The following is a 12,058-nucleotide window of genomic DNA, read 5'->3' as shown; positions in this document are numbered from 1 at the left end:
ATAAAAAGATATGTGCACACAGATGATATAAGAAAGCTTTTCATTTTTCAGTTAATTTTTCTACTTGCCTTAAAAATATGTATTTTTAGTCTGCAACATGCCATCATTATCATCAGAAAAAAGTTAACTGTTTCTTTTCCTCACTTCTAGTCGTTTTTCAGATAACAAGGAAACATTTCCATTTGCTATGTAAGTGACATTATTACAGAGAATTGCCCTTCAGAAAGGTAATTAGACAAAGAGAGGACATGTAATATGCAAACTGACACTGATTGCCCCTGTACAGGTCAAACAGTTGCAGCTGGCATCTCCGCACAAAGCACCACTCACTCTAGAATTCAAGGTTCAGATCATCTGTGCCACCTCTGCACTCTCCAAGGCTATTTAGGCAGGGGCAACATTCTTTCTCTGGAGTCTTTGTGGCTCTGAGAAATTTGGTAGATTAACACAGGTATCCACACTGTCACCAAGGACCAGTGTAGATAAGAACCATTGGAGTGGTGAGTAATTTGAGATAACATGATTATCTGCTGACTTCAGCTGCTAAATGCTGCCTTAGTATGCTAACACACTAGCACTGTATTTTAGAGCTTGGCATTATTTTATTTAGTTGAACCACTTCATTTCCCCATATTCATGTTGAGAAAAAGCAGATATTAATCACAGGGAAGCATGGATTCATCTTACCTCAATTTAAATACCTACAATGTAAAAAATGAACCAGCTGCCTAGATACAGTAAAGAAACAGTGGCACTGGGGAGAACATTTATCGCTTCCTAATGCCTGTCACTTCAAATACATCAAATCATGTCCTCAATGTTCCTATTTCTCCTGATTGACTATAAAGGGAGACTAGATACTGTCTCAAGCTATGTGAGGCCTGTCCTTGGTGCAAAGAGGTCTTAGTCGCACTTGACAGAAAAGGAGAGAGCCCAATCTGATTTTACCTGTGATGTTGTGTTTTATAGCACCATTTGGCAGGCACTGAGCAGCTTCAAGGAAATGTCCTGTGTATCTCTTCCTTAATGACTCTTTTCTGGATAGGAAGAGCCATGCTGCTTTTTCCTTAACTGGCAAAGAGAGAAATTCAGAATTTAGATGACCACAGCACGTTGCTAACTCAGCTACATCATTAATAGACATGCATGTGCATGTGTGTCTGTAGGTATGAATACATTCTGACATTAGCGCTGACAGACCAAAACTTAAACCCTTTGAGTGCTGAAAGTACATGGATTTTATTCACAATTACAGTCGATTCTGGGTCCTCACACAGGGTGAGAACAGGCCATGTGAATTTCACACCATCATTCCTGCAACAATAGTCAGTTCCCTAGTGAGGGAAAGCAAGCCGGAGCAAATGAAGCCTTACTGACTCGAGGAAATGAAGGAACTAAGACATCCATGTGACTTCAAGATCCTGCAGAAATAGGACATTTAACCCCTCTGAACTTCTTTGAAAACCCCAGTCAAACTAAAATACTATCCCACAGAACTGGAGGAAAGCAAGCAAAGGATGTTTATTCAGGTGTTTTATTGTAATGATTAGTGATTTAGTAAAAAAAAACAAGTACCTATTACAGATACAGATGACAATGGTATAATATCATCTGTTTCAAAGGTGATAAACTTACTAATTATTTTTTTCTAATAAAGTCACAGAATTTAAAGTCAACGAGGATAGTTTTGGTCACATAAGCTGATTTCATGCTTATAAAGGCCCAAGTAATTTACATCAAAACCTCTGCAGTAAATCTGTAGCTTCTGTCTGGGCTATACATAGCCCTGGAAAGATAGCTTGCCTCACTTCTGAATCTCAGATCCTTGGAAATCTAGCACACACCTCGTTAAATTGATTGTTACCTTCATTTTTAAAGATGGTGTATTATTTCAAGTATGATTTTGGCTAATTTCCATCAGCAAACAATCCTTCCCTTTTTTTTCTCCTCTCCAGCTTAAGCAGCTGTCTGCAATCAGATATCATTTCCTCATATGGATATCACAAAACTGTGATCAAATGCTGTCTTAATTTATTCCCAGATAATCTGCATAGATTGAGCTGCGTGAATATCTCACATGATGCGCTGTGAGTAGTTTCAATAATGATGCCTTCAGAGCAAAGTACAAGAGGCCAATATTACCTCTTTATCTCTTTTCAAGTAACATTTCTTGCAATCTGCAGCAGAAATCAGATTCTTTCCCTGACCCTTGTCAGGGCTCAGATTCACACAGCTCAGTGCCTGATGCATTTGCACCATTTCTGGACATGATACATGACAAAAGGCTCTTCCTGTTCATGTTAGCACAGAGAGAAAGCATGTGCCTGTGCAATTCAGGGGCAAACAACTGAAATTTTATGTGGTGACAAGTAAGGGGGATGGGGTGGCTCCCCACCCCCATAAGGTGGGGGTTTCGGGGGCTATGGGGTTTGTTTGTTTGTTTGTTTGCTTATTTGATTGATTGTTTTCTACCTTAAATTAATTGCTTGGCAATTGGATTGACATAGTGAACACAGTCCAGACTTTTCAAAAATGACACAAATATTTAAAACTTGGGGTCAGCCAACTCTACAGTTGTAAATAAGGAAACATCAGTGTGTCTGTGCTAATACACACAGACAAAAAAATAAAACCAATATTTTGAAAAACACTAGAGAAGCAAGTTCAGTTTCTCTAACTAATGGCAATTCGGAGACAGTCTTGAAGTGCTTTCATAAAGCTGAAGCATTTCCAGGTGTTTGAAAACTGAATCTTTTCATGATAAGGGAAGTCTTTTATTTTCCCTCCTAAAAGAACATTTTGATGACATCGATTTCACTCTTATTTGTGCTCAAATATCTCAACGTGTATCTTTCTCTGCCAGTTAATTGATAATTCTGCAATTCTTTGAGTAATAGCTATATTGCATCATTACTTTCAATATTAATTAGTTGATATAGTAAAACAAATAACTCCGTGAAACAGGCAAAAAAAAGTTGGTATGATTTCACATACTTGGCTTGAGATAATTGAGAATTTTGGACAAAAGAGTTTCATATTAAGTGATAATTCCCATGCTGTGCTGCTTTATCACATCCACAGCTGAAGAACAGGACCCTCTCTGATGCGCGATTGACTCCTCAGTGAACAACTCCTTGATATGTTCACAGTCTAAATATTTGTACTCCTGCCAGGAATGTGGCAGGCCAGGGAGTATGAGTTTGTCCCCAGGAACAGACAGTGGTAAGGACTCTGCTGCTCTTTTACCTTTGGATGCCTGGGTTGTGATGTTGGCTTCAGCAGGGGGTCCAGCACCAACCTCATTAACTGCCACAATACTGAACCTATGGCACATCAAAGAGACAGGTTTTGGTCAGCAGGTTCCTTTTGAAAGATTGCCCGAGAAACATTTTATCCAGTAGGGAACCTGCTACAGAAGTGCTTGATTTTCAGAAAATGCCTTTTTAAATATAATGCTCTGGGAAAATTTAGAATAAAAACAATACCAACCAAAGTTTGAATTGCCCGAAGGCAGAACAACAACAGAATCTTCTAAATTTCAATCCAAAATAAGTTTTCAGACTCAGGAGGGCAACTCAACTTCATTTCCAAGGAAGAGCTGCACTTACCGGTGCAAGCAGAATGCAGACCTTTGTGTTTAAGAAAAATGAAGGAATTTTTCCAGGTGCTTGAAGAGCTAGAGAAGACCCCTCTATTTTCCTCCCACTACACTAAAAACGTGCCACACAAGCCTAAAAAATTAAACATCAGCTAAGAAAATAGAGCCTCCCAGCCCTATATCCAGGTGCTTTTCCTTCCTCACCATCTGACTTCTGCAAAAGCAGCCAAGTTACCTGGGATAACTTGCTACCTCAAGGAAGGTGCCCTTGCTTTTGTCAAGGATGTAAGTAAGCAGCACAGTTGTGCAGAAGTTGTATTAAGGCATACTTGGTGCTATCTGGGCAAGAAGTGTGACCTCATACCTGGCCATGTCGGTATCTTTTCTTTTTGTACCTGTAAGTGGTGTTTGGGAAGGTGGAGTAGAACTGAAAGCTGTGCCCTCTTGAGGCTCTCAGCAATTCATGATTCTCGCTGGTCAGAAGCAAGTTATATCCAATAATCAATCCATTTGGAAAAAGTGGTGGAGACCAACTAACTTCAACAGTGTTTGGACTTGAACTCTGAATGTCTTTAATGACAGGAGCTGTTGCAGGAACTGTAAGACAGAAATATCTGACTCCAGTATTTGATTAAGACATTATTTGATTTTGATTTTTTAAATACATTTTAAGGTTTCACATCTGTTAATTCATTTATACACTAATAAATATTATTAGGGACTGTTAACATTCCAGCAGCATTTCAATGTTCAGGAAAACAGGACTGTGTTTCAACCAAATACATGCATAATTATGTACAAAAGTATCCTATGTGCCCTCATAATTTTGTCCATGTACTCTTCTGTTCTTGCTTTTAAAACCAATGGCAGGGTGAAGCCCTAAATATTCTAGATTAAACAAAGAGAACCTAAAGTTTTTTTAGTTTGGTCTCCTGCAGGTACCCAAGAGACAACATACACGTGGTTCTAAAGATTAGGCACCAATGTCTTCTGCCAAAGAAACAACAATGAAACTCAAGTGTTTCTGTTAAGGTCCTGAGAGATGGGATTAATAGTGCAATTCATTACCTCCAAAAGCATGTGTCCGGTAGCTGGGGCTAGGTGGAGAATGGAGCTGCAGCTGAGATGTAATGATCCAAACCACTTGAAACACGTATTCTGTGAAGGCTTGAAGGTCTTTGACAGTATATGAAGTTTCAGATACTACCTAGATTAATGCACAAACACAATTGGGCTTTTTCTTCCTCCAGCTGCAGCTACTGTGTAGGATGTTTTAAGGGCAAAAGAGGAAATATATATATTGTTGTATGAGACAAGACAAAAAAGGGCAGCATCGTAAGTTTAATTAAGAGGATATTTTGAAAGTTATTTTCAGCATAGATGTTGATTTTCCATCTCTTCAGAACGTTTTCTCTTCTCTTTCCTCAGAACACAGCTCCAAATCTCAACAATGAGCAGGTAGATCAAAGATTGATACAATATAATAGTAAATTTTAAGAAAAAAGTAAAAAAAAAAGCTGAAATAGTAACATGTTACAAGCAATGTATTTTAAAGGTATACCACAGGTTTCAGATACAAAGGATCCTAGTTACACTGAAATATTTATTGTCTGAAGTAATTGCTCCCTATTATTTGATCAATGATTCATTTAGAATAACTTCCTGCTTAGCAAATTATCTTTACCTTTCATTTGTGGCACCAACTTGTCATGCCCTGTAAATTGGTCCAATAGAGATGATGGCAAGATAACAAGTGTACAGCTGACGCAAAAGAACAAATTATGAGAATAACTCTACTGAGTCAGAACAAAGGTCTTTCTAGCCAAGTACTGTGCTTTGACAAGAACCAAAAAAAGTTCTCTAGGGAAAGGTATTAAAAAAAAAGAGAAGAAAGCCTACAGCTATACTTCTCCTGAATATTCTCACTGGCATTTCACAAGCATGACTCAACATGAAACAATGGGAATATTTGCATTTAGTAGAACTCGTTTTTTTCTTCTGCTAATTTTTCCAGGCACTTTCCAAACCCAATTTAGTAATTTTAGCAATTTTAATATTCAGGAGTTTAAATTTAGCAATTTAACATCCACACGTGCCAGGAAGTAGCTGAACATTTCAACTACCCATTCAGTGAGGAAATACATCTTGCTAGTTTTGAACCTGCTGCCTGCTAGTTTCCATCAGGGTCCCTAATTCCTGTGCTGGAGGAAATGGGGAATCATCCACTGCTTCTCAGCTTCCCCGTGCCACTCATGATTTTGAAAATCTCTTTCATATACCTAACAGATTATCCAATATCTTTGTAAAAAATAAAAAAGACCAGAGAAGAGCCAATTTCCTTGCAAAGTAAAAGGAGGTGTCCTCCCTTACCTCTGTGTACCTCCAGTCACCAGGGAGCTTGTTGAACTTCCACTGGATGACATATTTCACCCCAGAGATGTTAGCTGCCTTCCACCCCAATGTGACACTGTGGTTTCCAATGACAGATGCAAATGGTGCACTGGGTTTGTTCAAGTAGTCTGAAGGGAAAATACAATATAACAGTAAGAAAAAATCTTTCATGGCAATCCCTACATCTCAAAAGTAAAAACCTTTTACTTCACATGCTAAAAGCTGCAAAGCCCACAAAAACACATAAAAGACTATTGAAAATGTTGCTGAGTAACTTGCATGGCATTTTAAAGACAAAGACAGTTTGATAAGTCAGACAGAAATGGACCAGGTTCAATGTGAGCAGGTGTGACTAATACCCCATACTTATGTAAGTGCATTTTTAGTTACAGCTACTTAGTAAATTTTTTCTGAATAGAAACATAGAGAAGGCATAAGAAACTTCTGAAAATATTTTCAAGGGGACTATTTCAATAGCACTGCATTGGCCCAGGGCATCTTCTTAAACAGTTGAGATTGGATTCAAAATGTCTCATGTCCATAAAAGGGAGGGAAAAATGCTTTACTCCAAGATAAACTTCAGTGTATTTATTAAAAGAAAAGAGTGGTAGTTTTCTGATTAATGAAAATTCCTATATTTTAAATAAATACAGATCATAGAACAAGACTATGAATTTGTCAGACTGTCAGTTGGACACAGGACTCTATTCAGACTTACTTAGTGCTTCAACTCCGTATGCATCCTCTGCACAGCTACAGCCAAACTTACAGGAAACTGTCTGTGTAGGGCACAGAACTCACAGGTTAGCTTTGTGTGAAGGCAAACTTCCTTACAGAATCATGCAGACACATTTTAAATACATACAAATTCTGTGGACATTTTGCATATACACAAACCCTGTGGAAATAATTATATCAAATTACCATGAACTCACTCCAAAGATTTTCTTGAGAGCCTTTTCATCAATTCACTGGGCCCTGAACTAAATGTTGCCTCCTTACACACTGTTCCTTTGTGGAAAGCATGAACATGGGGCTACATTACAGCTGGAAATAGACTTCATGATGACCATGGAGTTAGGAAGACAAGGTTTTTGACTAGTTAGTAATATATTCCACATGTTGCATTTCACCCTTTCTTGCTTCATGTATTCCCTACGAATGAGGAACATTCTTGCAATGTATTTCCAGTGAATTTTCAAAATAGCTGGAATCAGCAATTTTTTAGAGCAGCCATGCCTAATTCACACTTCCTTTTCAGCAGCTACTCCTTCTGTTACAGTTGTGCCTAAAAGCTGCAAATATAACAAATACCCCAGGGCAGTGAGCTCCACATTGACATCCTAAGAACAGAAAATTCCTGAGTTTTCAGTTCAAGTAGGGAAGATAAATATAGTGTCATCCTGCTTTTTATGCAGAGAACTTTAGAAGAAGTAGAAATGTGTTCTAGGTGGGTCTCAGTAGCTTTAAAATTACATGCAAGACTGAGTCTCCAGGAAATCCAAACTTTTTGAGAAGTGGTGATTTGAGCTTTTCTAGGCAGGAGGTTTATTTGGGCTCACTTTATTCTGCAAATTCATTCAGCCTTTAAAGTCTTGAAGTTTGCTCCATACAGCAGCAACCTTTCAAGTGATAATCAACCTTTAGATCATTCAGAAGCAATTCATAATGGCAAGTGTGGAAAGTTTTTTAATTGCTCTTCCTACGATTTGAGGAAACACACTTCCAGCACCCTATAGAAACTGAAAAGACATGTTATTTCAGACAACACAGTTGCAACCAAGACAGATTTGAAAACTTGCTGAGCTATATATTCCTATGTATCTTATGTCACATCTAGACATTCAGTACCAAGTGCAACCACTTATAGTCTTTTTCCAATATTTTAATATTCAGAGAAAAAAAATAATTCCAGGTAAATTATCACCACTGTTCACAGGTGAAAATTCATATATTAGTAGATATCTAGTGTACAGTGGAGCATTAATTTATGACTAGTACCTATTTGTTTTAAGGGGTAGTGTCCCCAGAGTTCATGCTGATTCATAGTGTCTTCTGCCTCATTGAACACAGGTATTTCTGAACATTTGTTATTTGTTGTTTTATTCTTTCTTTTGATTTTTGTCTGAACCTGAACCATAAATCCAATTTTTGCTTGAAGTAAGAGGATTGCTAAAGCTCCTAACCTTAAATTTTGAGGGAAATTTGCCAGCTTCTCTACTTGAGAACAATAAATCCTCATATTTTCTCCATCCATTAGCAATGTTCTTATATAAGCCACAGTCTGATGTCTTTTCTTGTGACTGCTCCCATGAAATTCAGTGGCAATCCCCTGTTCCTAGGTGGAAGGAGAAGTACTACCAGATTTCAGTCACAAGGTGTATTCAGACAACAGAACTGAGCTAATGCCAAAGAAAAAGTCCCACTCTTACTCCCACTCCTTTGCTCTGCAGGCTGCAATGACCTGATCCTCTGGATGCAGTGACACAGTTTGTGCCTGACATGTGGGTAGTCAAGTCAGTCAGCTGATCCAATGGAAAGATAATCCCAAAAAAGCCCTTGCAGAGTCAGCACATTTAAGTGGCATATTGTGTGACCAGACAGGCAAAGAAAAAACCCCAACACAAAAGCTACAAAACCCCCACACTCATTTTATGTTTCTACAAAAGTAATTTGATTACTTCTTGGACTGTTCCTACACTCCAAAACCACCATTTCATGCATTAGTAAACCTTTGTCATCATCACAATTGGATAGACTAAAAAGCATTAAAAAAAAAAATCTTTCGATCAAATTTCCAGCTTGCCAATGGATTTCTATCCTACTCGTGACTCTCTCCAACTGCTCCATCACCTCCTTGAAATGTGTTGCTTCCATCTGGGATCAACCTTCATCCTGAGGTCTCAACAGTGCCAAACATAATTTTTCTATCATCTCGTCCCCATCCCTATCCTATCCTATCCTATCCTATCCTATCCTATCCTATCCTATCCTATCCTATCCTATCCTATCCTATCCTATCCTATCCTATCCTATCCTATCCTATCCTATCCTATGCTCTATGTTCATGCTGAAAGTGCCCATCTCTTTACCAGCACTTTGTTGACCCAAACTCATCACTGTGAACACGACTCCATCCACAGAACTCCCCACCTGAGGTCTCTTTCTAAGGGGCCATATGCTGTCCCTTACTGAACAGCATTTTATTTCATTTAGACTCTGTCCAGGCAAGAGTTTTGTCTTCCAGCTCCCACTCTGTTTCCACTTCTCACCAAGCTGGTATCATACCAGCCTTAACAAGCATTCTCTCTGGACAGTCTTTGATGGAATTAATGAAAAACTGGATGAACAACACTCTTGTGAGAGTGTAGAAGATGGTTTACATAGGTCTGTCCTGTTTCATAATACTGAAATCAGTCTGCTTTCTTTACAGCAATGTTCTTTGTCAGTTCTTAATGCAAACCTGTCCTTGGTCACCATGCTGAAAAGGTATGTAACTCATTCTTCAGCTTTAGGGAGCACAAAACAATTAGACCTGAAATGATAAGTTTGTGTATCTACATTGTATTTCTTAGCACTGTGTGGACATAGCAATCACTGAAATAGTGATTTTTTTTTTGTATTGCTCTGATGGCATTTAACTTACCTCACATGTTCTAGTGTATGTCTCATTCTGCCAAGAAACAAATTAATAAAATTTGGGGTTAGAAAAATATAATCACAGAGTATTTCAAACAGATAATACCAATTTATTAGAATTTCTTACAGTGAAAATACATTACAAAACCTTATCATTGGCAAATAATGAAAGAAGGAAAACCCACACTTGAAAAACAGAAAGTCAACATTAGAAAGATGCTAAGGTTGAATAAGATTCAGGTGTTCAAGAGATGAAGAAAAATTAGAAGTTAGAAAGCTATCATGGCAGTTTTCCCAGACCAAAGCTAGTTCTCAGCCACCTGGTTTAGTAAAAACAGGAAATCATTCTACTGAAGGCCATGTGCTTCATTTACATCCGCATGCAACTCTGAAACAGCTCCAGTAGAGTAAAATCCTGAAAAGCACTAGTGCATTCTCACTGTCTAAAAATCTGTGTTGAACTTAATGAACTGCAAAATATATGTATTCTGATAAACTAATTGAAAAGCTTTGATATTAGATGCAACTCGCATAACAAGAATTATTAATTTTCCAAAACAGAATTTATATGGAACGGAATAAATATGTAGGCATTACATCTTTTCACAGAAACACTGCTCTGATTGGATTTTGAACATTTGCCATTGGATACGATATTTGACATGTTGGAGGCAAGTGCTCTAGAGCCAAAGCTCAGGTAATACTCACACATTTCAGTGGACAGTCAGTTTGCACGGTTGCATTCCAAAACTGACATCCCTGTGTACACTGCAAAGACAGAGGATGGCTATAAAAATTACTTTGAAAGCAGAGTTCTGAAGGCAAGGGATACTCCAGCATTAGCAATGCATTAAAGGTACACATGGGTACTACGAGTACTCAGATCCTACATTAAGAGAGTTACATTGTATAGTGCCCTTCTCAATGCAAAACCAAATACGAAGCAAAATAAATTCAGTCTTGTTCTGGGAATGAGTTTACTCAGCCAGCTATGATGTGGTCAGTGCTCCCACCATCCCAGCTTTGTATTGCCACTTACTCTCTGTGCAGAAGCAGCAGATATGCAGTGTGCAGGACAGCAAAGCACAGAGGAAAGCTGTTCAGCACAAGCCCTCCCACATGTGCATGCCAATAGGCATCGGCTTTAAAACCATGAGCTTTCAGAGAAGTAATAAAGATTATGTTGTTCAGTTTTGATGTTGGACTTTTATGCTGTTCCATCTACTTTTTAGCAATTATGAAGGTTTTTCTTTTTAAAGGGAAGCTGGAACAATTTTAGAAGCAGAAGATTGATACTGACTGTTGCAAAGCCTCATGAAAAATATCATGAAAACTTGATAACACTGAGCAAAGATACTCAGTAACTTAAACAGGTGAGTCAACCTTGCTATGTCTTGTCACTGACAACACAGACTTTTATGGTCCCAGCATCATAAATGGCCCAGCCTCACTAGATACCAGGTGCTGAGAGGCTGCTTGCCACTAGTCTGTGGAAAATACAGAAGGCTGAATTCTCCACCACTCTTCAAAGAATATGTATAATCACAGATACTGAAATTGGCAGGAAAAACCATCTAACACAGTCTGAGCCATTAGAAAGCAGGCATTCTTTATCTGTACAGGACACACAGAAGGACATCTTATTTCTGTGTATTTTGAGACTTTACAACAAATTATTTATCCACTCTAATCATACATACAAATTATGGTTTTTATCTAATACATAAACATCACTTTCCTAGAACTAATTTCCATGTATCTCCTTCCTACTGGAAGTCCTATTTTGGTCCTGAAGGTTTATCAAGAGGGATCTCTGGTGGCCATATTCACTGAATGCTTCAATATTAAAGGTGACCTTTCCTTGAACTTTTTCTTTGGGCACACACTGTTGCTTCTTGCTACATAACTTGCAAAAACCCTACTGTATTCCTCTTTATCTGTTTCTCCACTGGTTCCAACCATGTTTATCATCCTGCATGCATACCTTTACATCCTTTTGTCTTTTTTTTTTTCTGACAGTCTTTAAGCTTTATTCAGCAACTTCATGGGAGTTGAAAAGTTTTATTCTCTATGTTACCTATCACCACTAGCTTGAATTGCATTTGCAATCTGAACTAGGAAATCAGCTAAAGTCCTCCAAGAATGCTCCTATGGAAAGCTCACGTTAAACCCCCATGATGGACACAACCATTTGAAGTCCTAGAGAACTCAAAATGTTCAACAATTGTAAGTTTTCTTACACTGAATCAATGAGAAAATGAAATAAACTACTAAACTGTACAGTGGTAACTGAATAAGACAGTCTTAATGATTTGCATGTTGGACAGAACACTAGTTTTGAGTCATTGTCTTAAAAATGGGAGGTCATGAACTTTGTATATCACAAATGTGAACATAACTCACAGCAGAGATCATCACCCTTTACACATT

At 38.1% G+C, this 12,058-nt stretch overlaps 1 protein-coding gene across 1 annotated transcript in view; it reads right to left on the bottom strand.

Annotated features, from left to right (window-relative positions):
* The window catches only part of ROS1 (ROS proto-oncogene 1, receptor tyrosine kinase), an 85,531-nt gene that overhangs the window by 53,880 nt on the left and 19,593 nt on the right, over positions 1–12,058 (bottom strand). The window contains exons 2-7 of the mRNA XM_050971887.1: positions 6,708–6,768; positions 5,969–6,117; positions 4,667–4,805; positions 3,994–4,195; positions 3,247–3,323; positions 949–1,071 (exon numbers count right to left, since the gene is read on the bottom strand). Coding sequence (XP_050827844.1) covers positions 949–1,071; positions 3,247–3,323; positions 3,994–4,195; positions 4,667–4,805; positions 5,969–6,117; positions 6,708–6,768 — 751 coding nt within the window. The remainder of the gene's footprint in view (positions 1–948; positions 1,072–3,246; positions 3,324–3,993; positions 4,196–4,666; positions 4,806–5,968; positions 6,118–6,707; positions 6,769–12,058) is intronic.

The sequence above is a fragment of the Serinus canaria genome, chromosome 3 (genome assembly GCF_022539315.1).
Source record: "Serinus canaria isolate serCan28SL12 chromosome 3, serCan2020, whole genome shotgun sequence".
Classification (NCBI taxonomy): Eukaryota; Metazoa; Chordata; class Aves; order Passeriformes; family Fringillidae; genus Serinus; species Serinus canaria.
Note: the sequence above shows the minus strand (reverse complement) of the source record. Positions and strands in the feature narration are given on the sequence as shown.